The 27,661-nt window shown below is 49.6% G+C and overlaps 10 protein-coding genes across 10 annotated transcripts; 7 read left to right on the forward strand and 3 right to left on the reverse strand.

The window, feature by feature from the left end:
* Positions 1–507: 507 nt before the first annotated feature.
* On the forward strand, positions 508–1,570 carry N7471_012499 (aldo/keto reductase family protein; the record flags this gene model as incomplete). Its single annotated transcript, XM_057285218.1, has 3 exons — positions 508–933; positions 984–1,156; positions 1,216–1,570. 3 exons carry the CDS (start codon positions 508–510, stop codon positions 1,568–1,570), a joined length of 954 nt encoding a protein of 317 aa, XP_057131484.1.
* A 770-nt stretch (positions 1,571–2,340) lies between these two features.
* On the forward strand, positions 2,341–4,137 carry N7471_012500 (uncharacterized protein; the record flags this gene model as incomplete). Its single annotated transcript, XM_057285219.1, has 1 exon — positions 2,341–4,137. The coding sequence occupies one exon, from the start codon at positions 2,341–2,343 to the stop codon at positions 4,135–4,137; it is 1,797 nt and encodes a 598-aa protein (XP_057131485.1).
* A 531-nt stretch (positions 4,138–4,668) lies between these two features.
* On the reverse strand, positions 4,669–7,011 carry N7471_012501 (uncharacterized protein; the record flags this gene model as incomplete). Its single annotated transcript, XM_057285220.1, has 1 exon — positions 4,669–7,011. The coding sequence occupies one exon, from the start codon at positions 7,009–7,011 to the stop codon at positions 4,669–4,671; it is 2,343 nt and encodes a 780-aa protein (XP_057131486.1).
* Positions 7,012–7,519: 508 nt separating this feature from the next.
* On the forward strand, positions 7,520–9,439 carry N7471_012502 (MDR family MFS transporter; the record flags this gene model as incomplete). The annotated part of the gene is made up of 4 exons (XM_057285221.1): positions 7,520–7,747; positions 7,824–8,593; positions 8,678–9,051; positions 9,108–9,439. 4 exons carry the CDS (start codon positions 7,520–7,522, stop codon positions 9,437–9,439), a joined length of 1,704 nt encoding a protein of 567 aa, XP_057131487.1.
* Positions 9,440–10,451: 1,012 nt separating this feature from the next.
* Positions 10,452–13,770, forward strand: spt5 (transcription elongation factor spt5; the record flags this gene model as incomplete). Its single annotated transcript, XM_057285222.1, has 5 exons — positions 10,452–10,553; positions 10,628–10,798; positions 10,863–12,913; positions 12,966–13,144; positions 13,196–13,770. 5 exons carry the CDS (start codon positions 10,452–10,454, stop codon positions 13,768–13,770), a joined length of 3,078 nt encoding a protein of 1,025 aa, XP_057131488.1.
* Positions 13,771–14,085: 315 nt separating this feature from the next.
* On the reverse strand, positions 14,086–15,349 carry N7471_012504 (uncharacterized protein; the record flags this gene model as incomplete). The annotated part of the gene is made up of 4 exons (XM_057285223.1): positions 14,086–14,255; positions 14,311–14,398; positions 14,486–14,589; positions 14,638–15,349. The coding sequence occupies 4 exons, from the start codon at positions 15,347–15,349 to the stop codon at positions 14,086–14,088; spliced, it is 1,074 nt and encodes a 357-aa protein (XP_057131489.1).
* Positions 15,350–16,151: 802 nt separating this feature from the next.
* N7471_012505 (NAD(P)/FAD-dependent oxidoreductase) lies at positions 16,152–17,736 on the forward strand (the record flags this gene model as incomplete). Its single annotated transcript, XM_057285224.1, has 2 exons — positions 16,152–16,775; positions 16,831–17,736. The coding sequence occupies 2 exons, from the start codon at positions 16,152–16,154 to the stop codon at positions 17,734–17,736; spliced, it is 1,530 nt and encodes a 509-aa protein (XP_057131490.1).
* A 658-nt stretch (positions 17,737–18,394) lies between these two features.
* N7471_012506 (Major facilitator superfamily domain general substrate transporter) lies at positions 18,395–20,508 on the reverse strand (the record flags this gene model as incomplete). Its single annotated transcript, XM_057285225.1, has 6 exons — positions 18,395–18,634; positions 18,742–18,846; positions 18,937–19,647; positions 19,710–20,124; positions 20,178–20,248; positions 20,302–20,508. 6 exons carry the CDS (start codon positions 20,506–20,508, stop codon positions 18,395–18,397), a joined length of 1,749 nt encoding a protein of 582 aa, XP_057131491.1.
* A 2,316-nt stretch (positions 20,509–22,824) lies between these two features.
* N7471_012507 (uncharacterized protein) lies at positions 22,825–23,394 on the forward strand (the record flags this gene model as incomplete). The annotated part of the gene is made up of 1 exon (XM_057285226.1): positions 22,825–23,394. The coding sequence occupies one exon, from the start codon at positions 22,825–22,827 to the stop codon at positions 23,392–23,394; it is 570 nt and encodes a 189-aa protein (XP_057131492.1).
* Positions 23,395–23,401: 7 nt separating this feature from the next.
* N7471_012508 (uncharacterized protein) lies at positions 23,402–25,404 on the forward strand (the record flags this gene model as incomplete). The annotated part of the gene is made up of 3 exons (XM_057285227.1): positions 23,402–24,166; positions 24,224–24,370; positions 24,433–25,404. The coding sequence occupies 3 exons, from the start codon at positions 23,402–23,404 to the stop codon at positions 25,402–25,404; spliced, it is 1,884 nt and encodes a 627-aa protein (XP_057131493.1).
* Positions 25,405–27,661: the final 2,257 nt, after the last annotated feature.

A 27,661-nucleotide genomic window follows, 5' to 3' on the forward strand; every position in this document is an offset into this window, starting at 1 on the left:
TCGATTGCGGCGGTAGAGCATGCCCATTTTGATTCATTTTCTTTTGCTGCTTTTGGCTAGATATCCTCTCGTCTGTGACGACATTTCTTTTCTTTTGCCATGATCCGCCTTGTACGATAACATTACATTGGCCTTTTTTTTGTATATTTCACGATTTACGGTGGACGTCGCCGCATTTTTGGATATTCGCTGCATATAGACAGGATAATGTCTGGCAAATCTTGGCTTTCTTTTTCCGTTTTAGTGCTCACCCCTTGCCGCTTTTTACTCACTGAGTAAAAGCACGCCCCTGATTATTACATAATCATTAAACTCGCTCCGATGTGCAGTGGGCCCGCTCCGGAAAGCCGTCTACGGATGCTCTCATATCCGGCCCGATGTGCACTAGGTCCGCTCCGCGTTGACATTGGAAGTACCGAGTAGGACCACCGGGGCGTATATAACCTGATCCTGGCCATCAACTTTAAAGACATACCTAGCTACATCATTTCCCCATCAATAAAGAACATGACTCCTACCATGTCTATACCCAACACCCTATTCGGTGGCGCCATGATAGGAAACACTTTCACCACTCCAGAACAAGTCCAAGAACTCCTCGATCAGCTCAAAGTACTGCAGATTGATCATATTGATACTGCAGCCCGATACCCACCCGGAAACCCTGGTCGCTCTGAGAATTTGCTAGGAGAAGTCCGCGCTTTAGAGCAAGGGTTCACTATCGATACTAAGATTAGCCCGGGGAGTTCTTCCGGCGATGGCTCAGGGACGCACACAGCCCCTGCAATCAGAAAGTCCCTGGAGGAAAGCCTCGGCCAGCTTAAGACTAAAAAGGTCGACGTTCTCTACTTCCACCGTCCTGATCCCAGCACTCCGATTGCCGAACAGGCCGCTGAGATCAACAGGCAGTACCTGGATGGCTGTTTTGAAAGGGTATCTATATTCCATCCAACGGCCCAGAATTACTTTTGACTCGAAGCAAGTTTGGGTTATCAAATTTCCCATCTGAGATGGTCGCAGATTTCGTCGCCGTCTGTGAAGGACAAGGCTATGTCAAGCCGAGCGTCTATCAAGGTCTCTACAATCTCCTCAGCCGAGAGTGTGAGAAGCTTTTCCCACTCCTTCGCCGGCATGGGATTGCATTCCATGCCTATAGGTATGTGACTACTTATCTACTGCTCGTATCCTATCTAATCAGAATATTATCAACTGCAGCCCTCTTGCCGGTGGCTTTCTAACAGGCCGAATGACCCGCGGCGATGTTGAAGGTACTCGGTTTGCACCGGAAAATACAGCATTTAAAGCGTATAATGGCATATACGACAAGCCGGAGATGCATGCTGCTATCAACAGTCTTCAAGATACCATTGAGCCACTCCAGATCTCTGGCTCTCAGGCTTGTCTGCGGTGGATATACTATCATTCTATCTTGCAAGGGGGCGATGGTGTGATCCTAGGTGCAAGCAGAATATCTCAGATTGTTCAGAACATGGAGAATATCTCCAAAGGGCCTTTGCCAGTGGAGGTTGTGCAGAAGATTGACTCCCTTTGGGAGAAGCTTCATTGTTAGAGGAGTAGTGAAGTTTCATATTTTTTAATACATACGCGGCTTCCCATTGTTAATAGGATATCTAAATCATGTTAGGAAGACAAGATACAGAGAACAGCACCGAGATCTTAGGTAGTTCAACTAAAAGAGCTGGATGAGATGGAAAGACTCCTCCAGAAATTTTCTACATACAGTGCCGTGGAGGGAAGATACTTCCGTCCTATATTCTATGGAATATTCAAAACCTCAATGCACAGATAATAAAAAAGAGGATACAGTCCATATAACAGACTCTCATTCATAACTAAATTCTCGGTGTCTCCATAGTTTGCGATATTAGCTGACCACTACGTTGGCAAGAAGAATCATGACCACGACCGACAACGAAAAGGAAGATTCAAAGAATCCATCAAAGAAGGGGAAATGGCTTAACATAATCTCAAAGGTCTCCATGTCCCGAAAACTCTTCTTTGTTCAGACAACTCAACTATGCTTGAGGGTTTCACGTTCAAACCACCGAAATCCTTTCGATTTCACTTCTTTATTCTCATTTTCTTTGAAGGGATTCGAGGCGTGATCAGGCAAACTCTGAGAACCGTTACCATTGCGTCCGGGGGTCTTTGATACGAATCTATTATTAGGCAAAAGCAGTGAAGTGGCGTCCTCTCGAGTCGAAAGCCGGGAATAGGATGTGAAAATATAACATTGAGAGGTGACCATCTGCCTATTTAGGACCCTCGAGGCAAGTCATTTACGCCCACAGCTTTCCTTTATATGTCAACCCATTCACGATGTCTCTACGATCGTTTGAAATGAACGACGATGAATATGATCTTGTAAGCGACGTCGGTGGAATGATCCAAGTTGTATCTGATGAGCATTCCGCCACATCGCTCATACTTGCCAATTTGGTTGCCCGACGAATGCGCGAATTCAAAGACAACGAGGACAATTTCACCGGATCTGGAACTGCTCCAACAGATCTCCTGTCAAGTCTCAGTTCAAATGATACCGATGACGTTAGCCACGACTTCTTACAGGGAATAGCCCATTCCATGGATCTTACGACCATGCCTGACAACTTGTTGCTTCTGGTTCTCCCTATGCTGCTGCATGTTGATACAAAACTTCCGACCCCCGAGGACCTTCATGCTCTGCATGAATTTGCTGAGGCATCGCCTATGCACCGAGACCATGTGAAAACATGGTTGAGATCCGAACCGGCTCAGAGTACACTTGAACAGGTTTTCAAGCCATGGATGCACTACTACAGTTTCAAACCCGCATATCAATGCAGAGATGAGATTGCGGCTTACAAAGCCAGCCGAGGTGGTGCTGGGTTTAACTATGCGTATGAATTCGTGAAGGAATGTCAATGTACAAGCTGTCTCTCACTTCTCGGGAATCTTGGGTTAGTCGATTTCAGGAACTACGACCAAAATGGGAGGAGCTTCCTTCATGCAGCTATTGAGGGCCGAGATGGCGAATGTGTACTGTTTATTCTCGCTATTTTGCTGAAAGGAGACTTGGATCCTCGGCATTTTCCCACGTCTATCGATGGGATGTCCATTCCGCACCATGTCGCTTTGATGCATGACAATGATGTCTTTAGAGGAGTCGTTGAGTTTCTAGAGGATGCCGGCTATCCTCTATCTGTGTGGAACGATGATGGCCTCAAGCTTGAGCTGTGCAGCTTCATCACTGCCGAAATGGCCGAACGGCTCCTGTCGAAAGGATTCAATATCACCAAGCTCTCCAGAAATACACTTCCAATGTATCTGCCCAACGAGAATGACCCCGAATACGAGTCCGGCGAGGAGTGGAACCGCGATGCAGAATACGGTGATCCGATCATCCGGGACGAAGACTTCGACCCCGACAATGACAAACTCGACCCAAAATCAATTCAATATGATGGTGTTGGAATCAATCCCATCGAACTCCATCCCACCTCTCGAACCATCTGGCACCGGGCAATCGAAAACCCCGAAGGTCCACGAATCCTTGACTGGCTTCTGGATCACTCGTATACCCAGCCAGGGTGTCGGACAGACTTCGACCGAGACACCGGCGAGACAGCTCTGGTAGTTGGCGCAAGAGGAGACGAGCCAGCTGGTATTGATTGGTTCTGTCAACACTGTGATCCCATGGCGGGGCGGATCCGAGTCTCCCAGGACACTGAGGGCGATGAAACTGCAGCTGCTTATGCGTTACAAGTAGCAGCTCACAACCTGCGGCCACATTGCGATGTCATTTTCAAAAAGCTTTTGCGTCATGTGGACCAGCAATTTTACTGGGATGTTTCTATGATCAAGGGCTTGTATTGGTTGATTATCAAGAATTATCGAGATATGTACCAAAGGTTGGAAGATTATAAGGATCCAGGCCGTGAGAGAGCTCAGCAGATGGGGCTCCTGCGCTCACTCACTTCGGCTAAAATCAGAGCGCTGAATAACAGACTCGAGCCTTTCTGGGATACCTGGGGGCCGTCTGAACAGCGAAGCTGGCTCGTTCAGTACTGTACGATTCTTAGGTTGAACTTCATTGTAAAAGATTTAAGTTCGGATGTTTGGGATGATTCTGATTAGGAGTTTCAAGGGGGCTAAGTTATCAAATATCCTGGAGTATACTCGAAATCAAGCTATACAATGAGGTCTGATTCTGATCACTGACTCTGTCTCTTTGGATGTATATATGATCCTTTTTGCTGCTCTTTGGTACATGGATGACTGCTTTCTGGTTGAACGGCTTAGCTAGACATCAAATTCTAATGAGAATGCTCCTGTTCAGCCAAGTATTTCTGAAATCTAGGGATAAAAAAAAGCGGTATCTACTATCTCCTCTATCTTATATATTTACTGTCCATCCTCGGTAAATGTGAGAAAGACGACATATTTGTTTGTCCATTTTAAATTCTCCTCCAAGGGAGTGTTAGCCTTCCAGATGATATAGACAGCAGTCTTTCCCTTTGAAGCATCGTGCATCAGCTCGTGAACCTCTCTAGATCTCTAACTGATAAGTGTGGTTGTAGTCATATGAATAAGCTTGTCAGAAGTAGAATAATTGGAGATATCTAATACGTGATGTCTACGTGCAGACGGCACAAACGCTGCTTTTTTTCATGCGGCCCATTCCGTGCCACCTGATCCATCCTCTCCCGGCCCATTCATCAAGTTATCCAAGAAAGCCAAGTCGAGATTTTGAAATGGATCATCCTCAATTCTAGCTGCCGTCCCAGGGTATTCAAACTGCTGCATGGGATCATCTGAGAGAACCTCCGAGAGTAGCGGCGCAAAGAGGGCAGTTACGTCATTGTTGCTGCTGTTGCTGTGTATTCTTTTACGGTTATGATCGTTATAGGGATCTGGACGTATAGATGTTGCGAGAGAGGTCGGCTGTGCTTGCGTCTCTGCCTCTGTCCCGGATCGCATGACGACCGGGGATTGGCTTTGTCGGTAGTTTGGCGGCGGCACATCTTGTGTTTGGGAACTCACTATGTCAGCGTGACTCACGCCCGCAGTTTGAATGACCCCGAAATACGGGATATATTCGTGTTTGCCAGGGATTGTCCCGTCATCGGATTGTGACTCTCCAGTTCCGGGCCCTTGTACGCTTACGCTTTGGGCGCTTTGGAGGTCACCTCCAGCTGCCTTGGCCTCGATGGCGAGCAATCGTCCCAACAATTGAGCACTTCGTGCATTCAAGGTGTCGGGGTTCAAACGGTTGAGCTCCTCCATGTTGTCTTGTGCCTGCTCAATCATGGCACGGTCGCCCATATATTGGGCGGCGAGAAAATTGTCGACCATTGGGGAGCGGTGGCTATCCAAATGAGCCAATAGCAGGGTCATGGCCGCCATTAGAGCGGTGAAATCGATCGTGCGGCAACTAAAAGCTACTTGGTTCCAGCGGCGCAGCATGATAAAGCGGGATAAGATCTCTCGACAAGCGTTGACACAAGTGATTCGGGAGTATTCAAATTTGCGCTCAACCGAGTCGCGAAGCATATAGGGAAGGTGGAGCTGGTTAAGAAGGTTGTAGTGAAATAATTGTTCTGACAGTCGCCGCATTTCCCAGAACAAAGCCTGCGAGTCTTTCATCTGGCCACCGAGGTTCGGGACTAGCCACCATCTGTTTGGCAAGCTCTGGGCCGCTCGCTGCAGCTCCTTGTCGAGCTCCTGCGTCCAGACGTAATCATAGCTGACCGAGTCAGATTCGTTGCGCTCCAAAATTCGCGATGCGATCACACAGTGGATTCGTTCAAGACGACCGCTGGCCGAATCCTTGGCGAGCATTGTATCTGACGCCATACTTCGATCTGTGGTTCCCTGTGGCATGCCGAGTATAAGACACAGTTGTCGATCGTAAAAGACGAGGCGGAACCACATGAACTGTGGGCACGCTTTGGTCTCCGGGTGAAGGACCGTGTACTGAGCCCGGGCCCCCGGCAGATGAAAGCCCATGGACTGCGCAATAGTCATGGCTCGCCGCGCTGTCCTCCAGCTTCGACGTAAATATCCGCAATTGGCTTGATACATGCTCTCGAGCATAATACATTCTAGAAATTCAACGCTGCCCACGAAACTGTCATTTGTGGTCACCAAATTGATCGCTTTGTCCGCTAGTCGTTCGCGCATGACTTGTGGTGACCACGACAGACCCCGAAGCTCTTCATGAAGATCTGGGTGCAGGTGCTGGAGGAAGCTCGCTAGATGCAGCATGTGACGTGCTATTAGAACCGGGTTGTCGTTCCGACCCGGGATCTCGAGCAGGCGACTTTGCGACTGAGGGCCTTCCCGATCGAGAAAAGCGTATGGGGTTGTTAGGATTTCATGGAATGGGATTTCATGGTGGGTACCACTGGCCTTGTAGATCCTGGCGGTATCTTGCCGCGAGGGCAAGGAATCGAAGAGAGTCCGAGCCAATGTATTGACACCAGAAGCACTGCCAACATGGGCAGGGAATGAAGGTCTGTCGAGATTGAGATGGTCATGAGGATGTTCATCCTCGGCAGTGATACGAATGCGCCGATGCGATGTAGGAGACGCATGATTTGAGGCACCTTTGTACACCGAGGCCGGCGTTGGGATGCCGTGATCCAGCTGTCGGTCTGGGTGGTCTTCAGTCTTTGTTTGGCCATTGTCGCCCGCAGCAAGAAATTGGTCAAGTTGGGACTCCACTCGTCGCAGCCGATCCCGTAACTGGCCGTTGTCCAAAGGGGTGGACATTTTCTCCGGGAACTCCTGACTCACGCATTTGGTCAAACGTCTATCACAGCCAATGCAGACTGCATCATCGGGACTATCAAATTCGCATTTCATCTTTCGTCGCTTGCATTCCCAGCAGCTGTGTGTTCCTCTTCTAAGTTTCTTACATTTGGACGGCGGCACTGAATCCCAATCATCTAGGTCGATGGCGGGATTCCTGCGAGCTTGTCTCATACGCTGAGCAGGGGTAGGGTCCATACTGGGTCTGGTTCTATCTGGTAGGTTGCACGTTGACGCACACGAGTAGTTCATATAGCCCGGCAAACTGTTTTGTTGCAGGCAAATGATTCAAATATAGGTAATCGATACAAAGGAATTAAGTGATTCGAACACCGGGACGTGAGGGACGCAAGTTGATGGTACATATAGTTAGTTGGAGCCCCGGAGAGGCGGCGGGAGAGTGTGTCGTGACCGTACCTTACCAAGGCTTGGTAACATTTAAACCAAAAGGGCGCCAAGCTCACCCCCGGTCCTGTTCCAGAATTACAATACTCCGCCGTGATAGCGTACTCCGCCGTGATCTCGGCGGAACGAATTTCTACATCGCATTATTCGTGTTATTCGTCCGCCACAATGGGGTTTGCGAGCTCAGGGTGAAGGGGGGCTTAAGGGGGTTGCATACATATAATCTGCTATCCTCCAACAAGTCGCAAAATGGCCTATAGTTTCGGCATTCCTCTACTGTCACCAGACAATAACGTGCAATATGCCGGCACCCACTTCCGATCTAGAATTTAGCAAGAACGAAGCAGGCCATTCGCCTGACAGTACCAGCACCAGAAACAAAGAGCGAGGAAGCAATGATACCGAGGGGAGTAGTGACTTGAGCCTTGACCTGGATCAGGAATCAGACCCGGAGTACGCGACGCCCTTACGCTTGATCATTATCATGGCCACTTTGAGTCTCAGTACACTGATCGCAGCTTTGGACCTGGTCAGTATTATCTATTTCCAGAGGACTGCGCTGTTTGAGTATCGTACGCAGTTAACGTGATCAATTCGATCCTTAGGGTATCGTTGCCACGGCTATTCCGCAAATTACCAGTGACTTTCACGCACTCAGCGATATCGGATGGTACAGCGGTGCCTGTTTCCTTCTCGTGGGAACAACCTCCGCCCCGTGGGGTAAGATGTACAAATACTTCTCGGCTCAATGGACGAATATGACAGCACTTGCCTTGTACCTGATTGGGAGTATCGTGGCTGCCGCCGCACCTAACAGCATTGCGCTGATCGTGGGTCGAGCTCTGCAGGGATGGGGATGTGCGGGCACCCTCGGTGGCTCTGTTCTAATCATCAACTTCACGGCACACCCTAAGACTCGCCCCCTGCTCATCGGCCTATGGATGGGTGTCTTTATGATCGCCACGACCATTGGCCCTCTGATAGGCGGCATGTTCACGACTGAGGTTACATGGAGATGGTGTTTCTGGGTAAACCTTCCGGTGGGAGGTACAGCTATCGTACTGCAATTTCTCTTTTTGCGAATGCCGAAACATATCAAGCCCACCCCTGCGTCGTGGAAGGAGATTCTACTGCATCTCGATCTCCCCGGCTGGTGTGTGCTATTCGTCTCGGTCATCTGCTTAACCTTGGCTCTGGAATGGGGCGGCATGGGGAAACCCTGGAGTAATGGCTCCGTCATCGCCACCTTGACCGTTTGGGTTGCCTTGACGATTGCATTTGTGGTCGTCGAGTGGTTCCAAGGCGAGTACGCTATCATGCCCCTGAAAATGCTGTCAGCCCGTATTACATGGTCCCAGCTCTTATACGCGTTCATGTGAGTACTTTAGGTTATGCTTCCTTTTCCCCAGAAGGCTTGTCTGCTTTGACTTTGGAGCTAATTTGCGGTCTTGTTCTCAAGTGCCAACCTAGCCAACTTTCAGATAATGTTTTATCTTCCCATCTACTTCCAGGCTGTTCATGGCATGTCCGCAATCACAAGTGGCGTCTACTGTCTTCCGTTCATGGCTTTCTATACTTGCGGGGCTATAGTTAGCGGTGGCAATATTGGGAAGACCCGCTTCCTACAGCCCATCGAGTTTATTAGTGGATTGATAGCCGTCCTTGGCGCCGCCCTGATCTACTGCATCGACGTCGACACCTCGAAGGCGTGGTATATCGGCGCTCAGATCCCTTTTGGGCTCGGAATCGGTCTAGGAAACCAGGTTCCGGTGACCGCGTTACAGGGTTTCGCGACGCCAGAAACCGTGGCAGCGACGATGGGAGTAGCTTTCAGTGAGCACTACAAGATCTCATTGGCATTAGTCCTCTCCGCTGACTTCCTCTCTCAGCGGCCCAATCTATCAGCGGAGCTTACTTTGTTTCGGCTGCGAATTCTATCTTCAATAACTACCTGCTGCAGACCTTGGCACGAATTGCTCCTCAAATCGATTCGGCAGAGATCTTGTACATTGGAGTGTCAGAAGTTGTAAACGTGTACAAAGGTGAGCAGCTGACTTTGGTTCGAGAGGCATATATGGCTGGTATCAAGGATGTCTTTGCCTTCGCCCTGGCCGGTACTGCTCTCACCGTGGTCCTGGCCCTTTTGATCCCCTTCAAAAGACTTCCTTCTCACGAGACCAAAGAGGCTGAGGATAAGGAGGCAGCAGCCAAGGCCCTTTGAACTATTATGCATGCAAAACACATGAACTGCGAGCACATCAAGCGAAAAGCCAAGTGCAGATCAACTCAGAGAATGTGGTCAAAGGGCCTGCCAGATGTGGTTCGGGGTATTGTTTGTAAACCTCGCTCGATTCATCTCTTCATGCCTCCTTATCCGATGAAATGAGTGCTCACTATACTACAATATTGGAAGTCTTACTTTATGTTAGCCCAATGGAAAGGCAGGAATATACATTGATCGGGGCATTCGCTCGCATCAGGGTAATTGTGGGGATATTGTAGTCCATCCTGATTCTCCAATAAAGTATATATCAGTATATCTGGTGCAATCAGAAAATTGGAAGCTTCTTGATTAATTCCTAATGATATTTATGTGTGCTCTTCAAGTTATAAGTCTTTGCAAAGGAAGTTGAAATGCGCCAGACTCAAAGGCGGCCAAGTACGGCGCGCCACAACGACCGCTTACGCAGGGATTATGCCTCTGGGCAACTTGACCTCCACGCTCCGACACTTCAATCCCTCATTTGCCCTTTCTCAAACTACCCCTTACGAGCAGTGCTATAAATTGCGCCTGCGTTGTGGTGTGGTTGATTTTTCTTTCTCATTAATCCCAAGATCTCCATTCCAACCGTGTTCTTTGTAGGCGGTCGCGGAACTCGGTGATTGCCCGCAGAGCTCGACTTGTCTGCTGTGTTCCCTCTTAACTCTCCAGTCGCTTTTCTCTCGCCTGGATCAACCTCATTTGACTTAACGCTACTCGGAATTGGCTGCCCATCGGAAAATACCGGACAGTTCGCATCTTGGTATCTACGTCTTGTCTCCCAACCCGCAAGTTGTAGCGCGGTTTCCTTGGATACGGTTTGTCTTACTTCTCCCATGTTCTCTTTGTCTTTTCAGTTGCTGATTCTCCTTGTGATTGATAGAAATCTCACTACATCCCAACCCCAACTTACGACTTGCCGAAAGTGGCGCGACCAGGTCCTCTGCAATAGCGCGTTACACTACCTTCCAAAATGTCAAACTTTCTCAACCACGACTTCGGGTCCGACGACGAGGAGGATGATTTCAACCCTGCTCCTCAAGAAGAGTCTGATGCCGAGGAGCCCAGTGCCAAGGTCGGTCTATAGACACCTGTCAAGCTTTGATGAAGCTTTGATGGACAAAGCGCTAACAAATGAGTGCGAAACAGCCAGCCAAGAAAGAACACTCAAGTGGCGATGGGGCTAATGAGGAGGAGGATGTGAAGTACCCTCGCGACACACATGCACATGAGGAAGAAGATGCCAAGGATGTCGAAGATGACGACGAGGAGAATGAATTGGACGACGACGAGGAGGAGGAAGACGAGGAAGAGGATGTGGTATGTTCTCCATGGAGACCAGATAATGCATACGAACTTTATTAACCCATAGTTTCTATTTTAGGCAAGTCATCCGAAAAAGCGAATGAAGCGCGTTGCCAATCCCTTCATTGAAGATGAGGCCGGCGTCGATGACGAGGAGGACGAGGCTGATGATGAGGAAGATGAGCTCGCCGAATATGGCATGGAAACACACCCGGATGATCTTGATGCGCTACCCCAAGGCACCGAGACAGACGACCGCCGCCATCGACAGCTCGATCGCCAGCGTGAGATTGACGCCAGCATGGACGCAGAGAAGCAGGCTCAGATGCTCAAGGAGCGATATGGACGCAACCGTGCTGCCGCAACAGATTCCCTTGTAATCCCGAAACGACTCCTGCTTCCCAGTGTAGAAGATCCTAGCATTTGGGGTGGCCGCTGCAAGCCTGGCAAGGAGAAGGAGGTCGTGTATTCGATCCAGAAACGAATTGAAGAGCGTCCGGCAGGCTCCCGCAACCCCATTCGAATTATCTCAGCTTTCGAGCGCGGAAACATTATGCAGGGCTGGTTCTACTGTGAAGCGCGCAGACAGGCTGATGTTACCGAAGGCTTGGAGGCCATCAACTTCTACTACCCATCCCAAAAGCTGACTCTGGTTCCAGTGAAGGAGATGCCGGATCTTCTTCGCGTCCAGAAATCGGAAGAGCTTTTGCCTGGTGGCTGGATTCGCATCAAGCGTGGCAAATACCTGGGCGATTTGGCTCAGATTGAAGAGGTTGAAACCAATGGATTGAACGTCACAGTGAGACTTGTTCCTCGACTGGACTATGGCATGAATGACGATACTTTTGGTGCCCCTGCTGCCGATGCTAAGCGCAAACGCGGTGCTGTCAACACCGTCCGCCCTCCCCAGCGCCTGTTCAGTGAGACAGAGGCGAAAAAGAAGCACGCAAAATACCTCTCGTCTACTTCTGGTCTAGGCGGAAAATCATGGAACTACTTGAACGACAACTATGTGGATGGCTTCCTCATCAAGGATATGCGTGTCCAGCACTTGAATGCCAAGAATGTTAACCCCCGGCTAGAGGAGGTTACAATGTTTGCCCGTGGAGGAGAAGACGGAACTGCCAATTTGGATCTGGCGTCGCTGGCCGAGACTCTGAAGAACTCTACCGCTGAAGACTCATACCAACCTGGTGATCCAGTGGAGGTTTACCGGGGTGAACAGCAGGGTCTTATTGGTCGCACAGTGTCAACTCGAGGTGACATTATTTCATTGCAAGTCACCGAGGGCGAACTGGCCGGTCAGACAATTGACGCGCCTGTTCGAACTCTCCGTAAACGATTCCGGGAAGGTGATCACGTCAAGGTTATTGGCGGTAGTCGATACCAGAACGAGTTGGGCATGGTCGTGCAGGTCAAGGACGACACCGTCACTCTGCTCAGCGATATGAGTATGCAGGAGATCACAATTTTCAGCAAGGATCTTCGACTTTCTGCCGAGATGGCTGCCGATGGACAACTCGGCATCTATGATGTTCATGATCTCGTCCAGCTTGATGCCGCCACTGTTGCTTGTGTCATCAAAGTGGACCGGGAGTCCCTCCGTGTGGTGGACCAGAATGGTTCGATCCGCAATATTCTTCCTACGCAAATCGCAAACAAGATTATCCCCCGTCGCGACGCCGTGGCTACTGATCGCAATGGCGCAGAAATTCGAAGTGGTGATACCGTTCGCGAAGTTTACGGAGAGCAGCGCAGTGGAGTAATCCGCCATATCCACCGTTCGTTCCTTTTCGTGCATAATAAGGCCCAAGCCGAGAACGCGGGTATCTCTGTGGTGCGGACAACGAATGTTGTTACCGTATCAGCAAGAGGCGGTAGGCCCACTGGACCCGATCTCACCAAGATGAACCCTGCCCTGGCGATGCAAACTCCCGGAGGTGGTGCTGCAATGCCACCACCTCGTCGCGGCCGTGATCAGCTGATCGGAAAGACTGTGACTATCCGCAAGGGTCGTTATAAGGGTCTCGTCGGTATTGTCCGCGACGCCGACGATAGCTCTGCTCAAGTTGAACTTTACACATCTAACAAGCCTGTACACATCCCGCGTGACATTCTGACACCTAAAGAGTATGTTCTTCACCTATTGCATTTGATCCACAGTCTTTCTAACTTTTCACAGTCCTATTTCCAAGCAGCCTCTCTCCATGGGTCGTGGAAGAGGAGGTGGTGGTCCTGGAGGGCGAACTCCGTACACTTCTTCGGGCGGTCCTGGGAGAGATAGTTGGGCTGGTGGTCGAACACCGGTCGCCGCTGCCGATTCGTCCAGAACCCCCGCTTGGAATGGCGCCGCTGCGAGAAGTAAGTACACTCATCTTAGAAATGTTGACGAAGATGCTAATCATCATATAGCTCCTGCTTGGGGTGGCGTGAGTGGCGGCCGTACTCCGGCCTGGAAGAACGACGGCTCTCGTACCGCGAACCCCTACGAAGGAAACCGCACCGCATACGGAGGAGCTGGCAGCCGCACTCCATCCTGGACCTCAGGATCTAAGACACCATATGACTCCAGCTCCGGCTTCGACGCCTTCGCCTCTGGATCCCGCACTCCTGGCTGGAATGCCGGTGGCGCAAACGCAGGAGGCCGCACTCCGGGCTGGAACAGCATGTCTGCCGGCAGAGACCAGCGTGATTTCGACGATGCCCCGACTCCTGGTGGAAACTACTCCGCCCCCACCCCCGGCGCATACGCTGCTCCGACCCCTGGCGCACCAACTCCTGGCGGATGGCCCGAAAGTGCCCCCACCCCTGGTGGAGCTTTCAGCGCGCCTACTCCCGGTGGCCCCTCAAAGCGAGACTATGACGCCCCAACCCCTGCGGCGTTCGATGCGCCCACTCCAGCGATGGGTGGAATGGCTGCTACCCCTGGCGCTGGATATGGTGGCAATGACGGCGGACCACGGTACGACGATAGCCCGAGTCCGTAGTTCTTGCTCTCTTTCTCTTTTCAGTACCAAAAGCGTGTCCTTTCCACACACCTTTAAGATATCAAACGGGATAGGACCGGTTTCACATATGTATTCTACCTCTTGAATTTTGTTTTCTTGCAAAGCAGCAGACGGCGCCAAATGATATTTCCTAGTCACTAAACTTGTATGGTTTTGAACGCCTCATTGGTAGATCTCACTATCTCTGTAGAATAAAGCAAAACAACACTAGCTTGACTTCCCCGTGCACGGCGGAGCTGATGCCCCTAAATATCCCAAACGTAGCGATCCGGTCAAAATTCTGCCTGGGAAGACTTACGCGGGTAGACAAATTGCCCTCAACCATATAGCATTCCAATATTCATTGCTATAAACGGCCAATACCCGGTCAATGATATCCGCCGCCCACAGGCACTTCTCATCTTGGAAGCGAGAGGTGACGACTTGGATAGCGCGTGGGGCGCCATCTACCTCATCGGTGATATCTGGTATCTGTCAGCAATATATTCGGCAACAGAGACGGGTGACGGGTTCACTAACAGTCCGGCTGCGAATCGTCACTTGTTGTCATAGGCTCGGGATCAAGCTTTTTGGACGCTTTTCCAAATGGAATAATGCATGCGGGATACTACATTAGCTGAAGTTAGTTTATGCCCTAGAGAGTCAAGTAGAGTCAAGTCGAAAACAGCAGAACAAGACAAAACGAAAGACTTACATCCAAGACGTTCCACATCACTGTATAAGAAGGCCACCCATATGTATCATGGCCCACTGCTGTACTCTGAGCTCCAGGAGCCAGAATCACATCAAGCTTCTGATCTACCCATGTCTGTCTTCAGGCCTCATGAACCCGCTGGCGAGTCACACGCAACTCCAGGATAGTCTCAAACGGTCCTAGGCCTTGCTGGATCGCAGCTGGTCCCAATAATAGCCTTGTGCGGGCCAGAGTTGAAATACTGAAATGCAATACGCGACGCATATGCCAAACTCTGTGCTTCATCGCCACCACCAATTCGGATGATAGATATCCTGCACGCGTCAAGGCCTCAACAGCCCGATCTAGAGCCCTCTTTACAGGCGGGTTGAGCGGGAAATGCTCATCATCAGCAAGCATGCCGATAGTGAAGCTTTCGCTGGCGTTGATACCAGACGGGGTGGTTTGCCACGGGACCCCGACGGCAGCAGAGTCATACTTCCACGCCTGGCCATCGGCGACGACGGAACTCATCTGCAGCTTGAGATCGGCGATGCTATGGGCCAGCGGACCTGCGACTGGATCAAGTCCCGGGATTCCCTTGACGGCGCCGGAGACTTGCCCACCGAAGGGGATACGGTCGACCGTTGGCTTGAAGCCGTACACGCCACAGCATAGCGCGGGGATGCGAATCGAGCCGGCTATATCGGTCCCCACCCCCGAAATCGATCCCCGGAATGGTACTAGTGCACCCTTGCCGCCGCTGGATCCACCGGCTGTTAGGATTGTGTTGTGTGGATTGAGGGTGCGGCCGAAGATGTTGTTCTCCGAATCTGCGGTCTGAGTGATTGTGAGATTCACGTTCTGAGCATATCGCCGAACCATTTATTCCTTATCATCATTGTCTGTGGAATGTTGGTCTTCACATGTAACACCGCACCAAGTCCGTGGGGCGGATGTAGAGGTGGTGACTGTCGGATGTACGCACGGTGTAGGTAATCTAGTGTCATGGGGTATAAAATGATGAGATGATAAGCTGCTTAAAATCGAGCACATGAACAAGAAAAAGAACGAGGATTTCTCACGTGTGTTCCCTTCACCACTGCGGCCCAGCCTGCGCGTTCTAGGGGCAGACATTATAGAATGAGAGTTAGGTTAGATAAAGAAACATAAAAGGGTTAGGTAGTGTATACCTAATGATACTCATGATGTTGATGATCTATATGGCCTTCGCATGTGTTCTAAAGATCCCCGCAATCTCCAAATCTCAAACGAGAAGGTCGACCTACCGGCGCGTTATCTTGAACTCTATCATATGGGGCATATGCAGGTGCCCAGGTGGTATCCACGGAAATGAAACCCTTGGAAAGAGATTAGCTCATTATCGGAGTGCACAAGTGCATTGTTGTAGTAAACCTTGGAACTGTTGTAGGTATCAGGGTAGGTAACTCCAACAGGTCACTTCTGATTTGTGATCTGATATTGAGCATGACTACTTCAGCCTCGTTTTTCTTTCTTTCTTTTTCCTTCTCTCTCTCACGTATCTACTGAATCTCGCGTAAGACTCAAATTTTCTCGTCATCTACTACGTTTGCTACTTTTCTCTACCACACACCTCTCTTCTTTGACTTCCTTTCAATGAAAACAACATCCTTCCTTGTACCGTGGCTCTGACTTTTCAACAACCATGCCCTTTGCTACGGACATCCTGACTGACCCTTCTGTCTCAGCCTCTGCTAGACAGCAAGCTCTCAACCGCATCTACTCTGATCCTGGCCTCCCACAGAGTTCGACCACCTCGTCGTTCTGGACCTTGGGACCACACAACTTCAGCCAGGGAGCTGCAAAGCCTCTGCCCAAGGAAGCTTATATTGTCATCATCGGATCCGGTATTACCGGAGCATCTATTGCACGGACCTTGCTTCAGAACCGCGCTTCAAATGCCTCTTTCACCTCCCATCCATCCGTGGTCACGCTCGAAGCCCGCACAGTCTGCAGCGGCGCAACTGGCCGCAATGGTGGTCATGTCCTGGAGACAGCCGACGATTACGGCGAGTTCGCTGATGCCTTTGGCATCGACGCCGCGCGTAAGCTCATCCGCTTCCGATTGTCACATCTGCGAGAGATGCTCGCTGTCGCAGAGAAGCTTGGTATTACTACAGAAACCCAAGCCCGAAAGGTTCGGTTCCTGAGTGTTTACTTTGGCGATGAGCCTTGGAAGGCGGCGTTGGAGCGGATGCACCGTTTCAAGGAGGGTATGCCGGAGGAATCTGCTGAATGGACATCTTATGAGGGAGACGCCATCCCGAAGGTACGTTGATATCTTATCCCTAACACCTAAATGCCGATGCTCATGCTTTTTCTAGGAGATGTGCTTGACTCGTGCCCGAGGCGTCATTGCCGGCCCCGCAGGCGCTCTTTGGCCCTACAAATTCGTCACCGGCGTCCTCACACGTCTGCTCGCAGAATTCCCGGATGACTTCCTCGTCGAAGAAAACACCCCCGTGACCGCTATTCACGACGACACTACTACCAACGGCCCGAGATACAAGGTCGAGACAAGCAGAGGCACTATCACCACCCGACACGTCATCCACTGCACAAATGCCCATGTCAGCCACCTGGTCCCCGGCTTCCGGGGCCGAATCTTCCCCGTGCGCGGGCAGATGTCCGCGCAAACCCCCGGCGACAAGTTCCCCAACCAAGCAGCGGATCATTCCTGGCTCTTCAACTACGACCGCGGGTTCGACTACATGACCCAGCTGCCGGACGGGCAGATGATGCTCGGTGGTGGCTTCACGCAGGGCGAGGGCGGCGGTCTAGCGGACCTGGGCATCTCGACAGATTCCGATGTTAGTCTGTACATTGATATCCACTTGTCTGGAGCTTTGCGTGCTATCTTCGGAGCTAAAGACTGGGGCTGCGTGCAAGGCGACCCAGTGCAGGCGATGTGGACTGGTAGTATGGCGTTCAGCTCCGATGGATTCCCGTGGGTAGGACAGTTGCCTGGAGCTGTGACAGGTCGCTCTGAGCATGGGTCTGATGGCGCCGAGTGGGTTTGTGCTGCGTTTGGTGGGGACGGAATGGTGCAGGCTTGGCTTGGTGGTAAGGCCGTGGCGACTATGTTGCTTGCACGGGATGCTTTGCTGAGTGAGACTGTCAGTGCGGACCTTTCGTGGTTCCCTGAGCAGCTGCTTGTGACGGAGGAGAGATTTGCTGAGGCGGTCTTGCTGAAAGAGGTCGGCGATGACGTGCGTAAGGCCAATCTTTAGATTGCCTCTTCGGCTTTTGCGCATAGATTTGCAAGTCCTTTTTCAGTCTTTCGGCTCATCTGACTACGCGGTATTTTTTTTCTTAGCCTATACTCTTTGATAGTTGAACAAAAGAAAACATTCGTTTTTATGCAGTCTTGTTATCATGTTCTTAGTCCTGTTGTCGTGCATGAATTAGGGTTAGGGTTTTTCTCACATGCAGGTCATCTCCAGATCAGGCTTCCATGTTCTCTCAAGGCTTAACGAGGAATGTGAAACCTATCCCTAGTGATCATTGGTGAAAAGGACGTATCTTGTACCCCGTATTATTTACCATATCAAGGCGCCCCCAAAGCTACTGTATCACCTCGTACAACCTCGGTAATCTCTACGGAAAGACATCCAATCCCGCAACGTCATGGTCATAATGAGAGTAAATGCAGGTTATCATTCGGAGTATCCAATGAAAGCTCTAATCATCAATATACCTAATTCGAATGAAATCCCGCGGGGCATACGTCAATATCACCCGACTCCCAAATGGCCCGACCCATTTCAACTCAAGTATATCCCAACCCAGGCAGCCAGATTCCACCAACCTCCAGTCGGAAATCCCCACCATGAAAAGGAAAGCACACAAGATCCAGGCCATGACGTAAACCTGCAACACAGCAAGCTTTCAAACAGCATGACCACGCTCCACGATACTGCGATACCGGCCTGTCAATGCGCGCCGAGCAGACTTGCCCCAAATGACCATTGGGATGATCGTCGCAGCAACGGCTAGACTCATCATTCCGCACGCTATAAACATATTCTGAATGCCATTGCGCTGGATCCATGGAGAGATCGCAAATGGAATACCGATACTAACCGCGTTGCGCATGAACGCCACAGCGGTGAAAGCATCACCAGTGATCTAGAAATGGGTGTTAGTAAGAACGGCTCACTTGAAACAAAAGATGTATCATATAGGGTGTCTCATGTATCTTGAAACGAGACAGGTTGGAAAGCAACCAATCATACCTCTCTGTAACTGTCCATGACTAACACCAATGCAGCATCACTAATACTACCCAAGCCAAACCCGAAGAAGCCACCTGCAAGGATGGGCCAGGTCCAGTGCATTTCCTACAATCCAGAAAACCACATGTTAGCACTCACTCATTAGCAGAGCCTCAGCCCGAATGCAAACTCTGACTGTGTATGTTGTTGCCTTACCCTAGAAATTGTTGCACCAAACATAATAAGGCCACCTGCCATAAAAACGGCCGGAAGGTGTAATATGTACAACCGCATCTCGGGCTCATAATAGCCCTTGTTCCGTTTTGCGTAGTACAAAATCGACCGATCACCGAGGAACCCGCCGTATACTGCACCGAGAATGTTCCCGATCAGGGGACCAGCGTTAGTATATCCCATTTGAGCAGGCGAAAAAAGGTACGGTGGCTCTGGGAATGTGAGTGACAGGACGCTGGATGTTGCCGTCAACCAGGCTACTCCAGCTGCGTATTGCAAAGCGGCAAATGCCACGGCCGGAAAGATGAGCACGCAAAAAGGGCCGTAGAAGTGCGGCAAGATTGGCTCTGGTGTGGGCGTTACCAGGGCAAGTTGCTTGCGCCATGAGTTCTGCGGTATGGTGAGGTCCAGCACATGGTTGGAACGGGCCAGTTCAATGGTAGAAAGGCCTTTTGCTGCAGATGCCGAGTCCTCGAGTTTGTCCAGGCCATCTTCTCTAATTGAGATGGTTGGATCGTCTTCTTCAAGGGTAACGCCGGCTTGCCCTTGGAATGCAGGGACGTATTTGGTTTCCTCGTAGAGGAAGAGGAAGATGACAAAAAGAATACCGTTGAAGATGCCCATGGTCTGATAGGACGAGCGCCAGGTGTGCTGTGTGGCTTGCGCCCCTGCAGCCAGGGGGGTCAGGAAGCTCTGTAGATTGTTTCATTAGTTACGCTGCATAAATCTCCTAACGATGGAGTTTGGAGACATACACCAATCATGACACATGTCAGGTATAGTCCATTCATCCTTCCCCGGTGATGCACAAAGAACAAGTCGACAATATGTACAACATTAGCAGGACACCTTATTATCGGTCCAAAGATATAGCTCACTGTTATCTGAACTATCGACTCGTTGGTTGCACCAGCCAAACCCTGCAGCAAGTTGGTCACATACAGCTCGGTCAAACTGTTCATTTTGGATGACCAAAATGAGGTCGCAAACATCAGTGCCGTTGACACGATATAAACTGGTCGTCGACCGTACTTTTTCGAAAAGGGAATAAAAAAGATGCAGCCAGTTGCGAGACCGACGTAATTAACCGACATCGCGTTGTTCAATTCGATATAGGTGACTTCCATCTCAGGAGTCATCTGCTGCCAAAAGAGGGGTTGAATGTTGATACTGATATGAATGTTATAATTATGTCCCATATAGCATGATTGTTTCTCACTCACGCTGTGAAGATGATAATGGTCATAGCCAAAATAATCGCGAAATTAACTGATTTGCGCATCTTGCTCCAGTTCTGCATATGATTTATTTAGCTCGTGACTTGAGTAGGGTTTGAGGGCAACCAACCAGGGGTTCATTTGGGTCGGATGAGGGAATTGGGTCGAGAACGACAATGCGTTGCCGGTGTTCATCTGCCTCACGATCTGGAAGAAGATGACTTGTTAGTAACAGCCCAGCCCAGGGGATAAAAGAAGTCAGACCTCGAATCAGTTTGAACGTGCCCGGAGGATCCGTTTCGTCCTCAAAAGAGGTTATACCGTGGAGGTCAGCCATCTGATGATTTGACCTGTGTGGAGATGAAGTTCTGCTTCAGAGACGACAGTGTACGGCAGCTGATATTGAATTCTCGAAGATGTCAAAGCTCAAAAGAAGTAGTTGATGTAAAAGGATCTAAAGATCGAGGTAAGTAAATCTGGAAGACGTTTGACAGGAAGAAGATTGATCTTGACTCGAGAACCCTTAAAAAGGCGGGATGGTCAAACATCGATATACAGCAAACTCTCAGTTCACTTTAAAAGACTTCCAGTGGCTGCACATGATAGACGTTTATCTTTTTCATCCCAGTGCCACGATGCCACCGATGATGCAGATACGAGCATCAAGGTAGAGAGATAAGCCATGGTTTCTGTGACCCGGATAGTATCCAGGACTTTCACGTTCATTGGGGATGCGGAGAGAAAGGCCCCTGAATTGTAATTGATTCTGGTAGTCAGAAGGCTGAATGAGGTCGGCTTGTCTTCTGTTGTTCCCCTCGAATCTTCCAAAGTTGGGAGGTTATCCGCTGTGTCAATCTTCCTGATTGGGAATAGTGTACATTTATACTTGGGGGAATATAAAAATGACAACTTTGCCTAAAATTATATGGATAGATCGGAGATAGGTCTTCTATTAATAATAATTGACATTTCCTTGGAACAGAGCTGCTTTCAAGCCTTATATATGTATACAATATGTCCCGTGCACTAGAGAGAAGATAAGCTAAAACATTTCATTATATGATTATATCAAACGTATATGAACAATGAACATCCCCTGTAACAGACCTGTCACAGAGTCTAGATTGTGCAATGCAGAAAAAGTCACAACAAACCACACTGCATGTAACTGCTTGGAGGCCAATACTTTCCATTATCCAGCACCAAAGCGAAGCTACAAAGTCCAGCATATGTCTTTAGTACCTCATAATTATATTAACGCATAGCTGTGGTATATTTACAATTATATCCATCCATAAATTATACCAACCCTATCTCTAGACCTTTTTGTCGAGCCAACCTGCGCACGATGGCGGAGACGGAGGTGTGTCAGAAGGACGTGTGCTTCCATTTCTAGAGTCGTGGTGGCCACTGTCCTAAAAGCCGATAAGATACGGATCAACGCGGTCCTCTGGACCATGTTCAGGTGTCGCAGGTGAGTCTTGTCCAGCAAAGGGTCGTGCCAGACCGTCGACGCGTAGTCTACGACCGGTGTGACACAGGCTTGGTAGAGCAGTTGCATCTACTTTGGGCGTAGATGCCGCCCGCCTAAAGCAATGCGACCTTGATTGCGCGTTTGATCGCTTGCTGGACATGTTCTTTCCGGCGAGGCTCCTGGTCGAAGATCACGCCTAGCAGCTTGGCCGTGGGCGACGATTCGACTGTCCTCCCGTTCATAACCCACTTTACCCTGGAGCTGTTCGCTTCTTTTCCTAGTGATGTGAATGAGCTCGGTTTTCTCGGCTACGAAACAGGACCCAGTTCGTCGGGCCCATGCTTCAACGCGGGGGATGTCTTCAGATTGGATCTTGGCTAGGTTCTCTTCGGCTGAATGACCTACTCGATAGCGGAAGTAGTCATCGATGAAGGCGGATGCGCCGCCGTAAAGGGTAACGGGTTGGTTGACTGGGTTGGAGTTGAAGAATGCGAACAGGATAGGGGGGGAGGCGAGCCCTGTGCTAGTCCTACGTTCGCTAGCGGGCGTGACCTCGATGCGGAAGTCATCAAATCCTATACTAGCGAAGCGGTTGCTCATAAAGCTCGCGATCCATTTTCTAGCCCCAGCCTCAGTACAATACTCGTAATATACTCTAATAAGGCTAATATAATAATATAATACCTTAATAAGCCAATGTCATGTCCACGGGTGATACCCAAGCTGTTATTATAGTTCACTTATGGGCCAGACCGGGATGTTCGCTTGCTGTTCGGCAGGTTGAGGTATGAGCCATTTATCTGGTCCTATCGCAGAATAGTCGAGGGAGCTTATTTTTTATTTTGCTAAACATGCATAACCTCGCATGCCTAATGCTATATCAAAAAAGCGTATTTCGTACTTTGTTCAATGCTAATCCCCGTTTTGGTGCCAGTTTGCCATGTGGCGTTGATGTTCCATGGTGAACCTTGAAATGCACGGAATCAGTTCGTTACCATCATTATTATATAAGATCACAGCGATAAACTCTGATAAGACCCCTAGCAAGCTCAGCTGATATTTTGGCGATAAGTCGCGTTACCATGCCTCCAGGCAGACACACGACGACCATGAAACCATCTCCCCTCGTCATTGCTCTCAACGTCGCTTTCGACTGTTCCTTGTCTGCACCCTAACAGTATGGCGACGATTAGAATCGCAGATCCGGCGCATACGGGAGATGAGCCGGGACAGCCGCCGTCAGTTGATGATGAATCAACCAGGGGCCCAGCTTTCTCCAGGTCGCAATCGATGGCCCGATCACATCAAGGGGACACCCACGAGAGTATTATCAATATCCGCTCCCATTCCTGGATGCCGGAGGGGATCAGTAGCAGGATCTCGGCCGCCGAGCAACCAGACGACGACCCAGGCTTGCGAAACCCGGGCGACTTCAAGCAGAGACAGGTATTCAAAGGCAAGATGCTGTTATGGCTGGCATATCAATCTGTGGGCGTGATTTATGGCGATATTGGCACCAGTCCCCTCTACGTCTTCTCGTCCACATTTTCATCCCCCTCCTCTCGGCAAAACCTACTAGGCGCCCTCTCCATCATTATTTGGAGCCTGTTTATGATGGTGACTGTCAAGTATGTGCTGGTGATCCTTCGTGCCGATAATGACGGCGAAGGTGGCACTTTCAGTACCTATTCCCTCCTCAGCCGCTATGCAAGTGCTTCTCGCGATCTCTTCCTCGCAAAAGCTAACTGACTCGCAGATGAATATCACCCACCGTGATCCGAGGGAGGCTTCGTTGGTTCAGATGAAACGGTACTTATCCGGTGACCTGAAGCGCGTAGGTCGGAAGGTGCGCCACCGCTTGGAAACCAGTCAGTTCGCGCGAGGGCTGCTGAAAGTGATCGGTGTGTTGGCCGTCACTATGGTGCTAGCTGATGGCCTGCTCACGCCAGCCCAGTCTGTTCTCGGAGCCGTTCAAGGTATTGAGGTTGTGCAGCCGAGCATATCCAAAGGGACAATAATCGGTATCACTGATGCCATTCTCGTCGGGCTGTTTTTTATTCAGCCGCTGGGAATCACGAAATTATCCTTCGCGTTCTCACCGATCGTGATTATATGGCTCGGGTTTAATGCGGCGTTCGGGATATATAACCTCACTAAGTACGATGCCGGGGTTTTCCAGGCTTTTAATCCTGGCCTCGCGTTCGAGTTCTTGATCCGTAACAAGACACACGGATGGAAGATGCTAGGTGGTATATTGCTCGCCTTCACTGGTGTGGAAGCCCTCTTTGCGGACCTGGGCGCCTTCAGCCGAAGGGCGATCCAGATCAGCTGGCTGTGCTACACGTTTCCGTGCCTTTTGTTAGCATACATCGGTCAGGCAGCGTATATCAGCGTCCACCCAGAGGCGTATTCGAATCCCTTTTTCAACGCGGCCCCACCTGGAACCATCTATCCAGCCTTGATCGTCGCAATGCTGGCTGCAATTGTTGCCTCGCAGGCCATCATTACCGCAACCTTCCAGGTGAGAGAATTGCAACCCCTGATTTGAGGGAAGGTCTCACTCTGACAATGCTGGCAGCTTCTTGCACAAGTCATGAAACTCTCCTATTTCCCTCAGATCAAAGTCATCCATACTTCTCGGATCTTCCACGGGCAGCTTTTCATTCCGATCGCGAATTGGCTGCTGATGATTGGAACCATCTTGATCGCATCGATCTATAACAACGTGAGTGGCCTCTTCCTTTCCCTATTTCATTATTTTCCAGCGACTTATCCCATGTCCTCTAGACGACCTCCTTGGGTAATGCGTATGGCGTATGCGTTATGTTTGTGACATTTTTCGACACCTGCATGGTTTCTCTGGCTGCAATGTTCGTATGGCGGATCAGCCCGTACATTGTCTTTCTCCCGTGGCTCACCATAGCCTGCCTGGACGGTACATATCTCTCTTCTGCGCTGACCAAGGTACCTGATGGAGCCTGGTTCACGATCGCGCTCGCTTCAATCCTCGCCATGCTGTTTCTTTTGTGGCGATACGGCAAAGAACAGCAATGGTTCGCCGAAGCTGAGGACCGCTTTCCCACATCACATTTCATCGTATCCAGTTCAGATGGCCAAATTTTCCTGTCCCAACGATACGACAACCTTCCAATCAGCATCACCCCCGGTCTTGGGATCTTCTTCGACAAAGCGGGCGAGACGACCCCGATTGTGTTCAGCCAGTTTGTGCTTAAGCTCACCTCTTTACCTGAGATGGTTGTGTTCTTCCATCTCCGCCCCCTCGAGCAACCTTCAATCGCCCTTGAGAATCGATTTACGGTTTCGCGTTTGGCCATTCCAAACTGTTACCGGCTGGTTGTTCGATACGGGTATAATGACGAGATCATCACACCCGACTTGGCGAGCGTGATAGTCGACCAGGTCCGGAAATATCTAACGTTGAGCAGTGCCAGCGTGCCCTTAGATCGTGAGGATGAGGAAATGGATTCTGTGACCCCTGGAAACCCCACGACGGAAGGCAGTAGAGACGCCCGCGCTTTCCTCAGTTCTGAAATCACCAATCTGGAAGCGGCATATTCCCACAAAGTGCTCTATATTGTAGGAAAGGAAGAGATGAAAATCAAGCCCGACGCAGCACTCATCCGAAAGGCCTTGCTACGCGTTTTTTTGTGGATCCGGGATAACACGAGGAACAAGATGGCCAGCCTCCGGCTGCCAACAGACAAGCTGATTGAAGTAGGATTCCTCAAAGAGATTTGAGTGTGGCTATAAGCGATCTGGACGAAAAAAGGCGCAGGATGTTGAAGAATCAACCTTAATCGCTGCTGATGACCTGCACGAAACACCGCTGTGACATAGAGCCTCCGTTTATCTCACTAGCGAACTCTTTTATATTGCTTCTTGTATGACAGGTAGTGTTACTGTCTGCGGACGGTATAGAGTACTGCTTCATTCAGGGGATATTCCAATATTGTTGTCTCCAATTTCATCTTATTCAAGCTGTCTAATAGGCGTATAGACCTCTCATGCGTTTCCTCCTCTCATCAACCCAAAACAAACTGATTCAGAGATATCCTGGGATCCATCCGCCGCGCATATGTTTACGTTTTGCCTTTCACAAAGTCAATTGTCAAAAGTTGAAAATGGTTAAAGGTGGTGCATGGCCAGTTTTTATACCGGCACAAGGTCACGGTTTTTTAGCGTCGCTAACCATGGTCAAAGGCGACAGCAGTATATTGTTATGTTGGAAGATGGAAACCCCTATCCTTTGGGCTCAAAAAGTTAATGCAGATGATTTTGTAGAGGCTTTATTTAACCAGCAGCTTGTTGCCAGATTTTGCAAGCTCCGTTTAAAACGCCCGCATAATTGGCAATTAGATCATGTCTAAATGTTCAAAGGCTGTTTCAGTTGACCGCATGTATCTCGACCATCTCGACCAACCTTCGATATCCAAGTCCACGGGCAACCCCTGCGTGATATCAATGTCCATATACTCCAATTGACCGAGTGTTCTATGATCGATGCTTAATTAAAATATAAAGCTATCCTTTATATACTATACGGATCGCCTAGAAAATAAGGATATATCTCGACCGAGTCGAACTTACTTCGTAGCTTAAAACCATGAGCACCCTCATAAAGCGGCGGCACCCAGATCGGGAAAATCGCGACCGCGGCCTAAAATCCGGTATATACTGCAGCATACGTAGGGAGTATTTGGTACCGCTCGTCACGATAGAACTGTAAGGCTTCTATAGGGGTAAGACCGAGTGGTAACTAGCCGGTACTTCTAAACCCGACCCGTTTATTATAAGTAGACTTATCAATATAGACTAGGCGGTATAACTCAAATTCCGAGAGATTATGAAGATATAATTCTCGTAATTTTGCATTTTGCTCCTTAGCTCTCCGTCGAGTGGTCTTTTTAAGCCAGTCTTTAAACGCGAGAGCCTTCCTAAAACTTGACGTTATCGCTAGCATCCGAAATTCGTTATATATAAATACAACCATTTTATCGAGATAGAGACCGGGTTTTTTGAGCAGATGATCGCAGAGACCGTCCAGTATCAGTGCGTTTATAGTTCATCTCCGACCGATACGATTTGGAGGGGCATGGACATTTCCCAAAAACCGCAAGTTCCTACGGATATTATTCATTCAGCTGTATCAGCCATTTGAGTAGTGATTAGCGACTGGGAATGAATCATATCATGAATGAACTGTAGCTTTGATGGGGATAGTCTCGGTGCCATATTGGGCAAAAATTCTAGGAATTCTCGATATTTGTGTTGCAAAAGGATGGATGCCAGGAAAAAAGAGCATCGAAGGCCATGAAATGTAGGAGTGTATCAGGATTTCGTGTACTTTACTCATTTAGTCACTAGTGGGTAACTAGTACATGCAATTACTGCCTGCATCCGCGATATGGAACATGTGAGCTTTCTTCTGTCTTGTGTTCATTCCTACTGTATGCTAAAACCAACCTTATTACTATTTTGCCTTCTCAATTACTATCTCCCCCTCTCAGCCGTCACCTCCAATTTTTCAGTCTTATACCCTGTAGCTTCTCTCCTAACTGCCGATGCCTCTAGCGCAAACCGAACAAGCCAGGCTGGCGTGTAGACCTGGTATCTTTGAGGACTTGACATTTATTCTCATCATCCTAGGGATAAATATTTAGCAAATTTCGATGATAGATGGTCCTAAATATGCTTACATATTTGGAATTCCCACGGGGATGAGGACCGTCGCCATCATCGCGAGGTATACAGCAAGCGATATAGTTGACACACGTGATCTGAGAACTACCTAGAATCCTTTGTTAGAAAGCGATACCTCAAATCACTTAGAGACAGTCCCAGTTACACGCACCTATGATCGGAGCACAGCCAGAGAGAATGCTGATGGGAATGATATTTGAAACCTGACTGAGACTGTTTGAAATGTCCTGACTAAGGACTGAAATAATATTTCCTCCTTGGATATCCTGTGCAACGGTGTTTCCGTTGGCCTCAG

Source organism: Penicillium samsonianum (genome assembly GCF_028829775.1).
Source record: "Penicillium samsonianum strain IBT 33392 chromosome Unknown utg000007l_segment0_segment0, whole genome shotgun sequence".
NCBI lineage: Eukaryota > Fungi > Ascomycota > Eurotiomycetes > Eurotiales > Aspergillaceae > Penicillium > Penicillium samsonianum.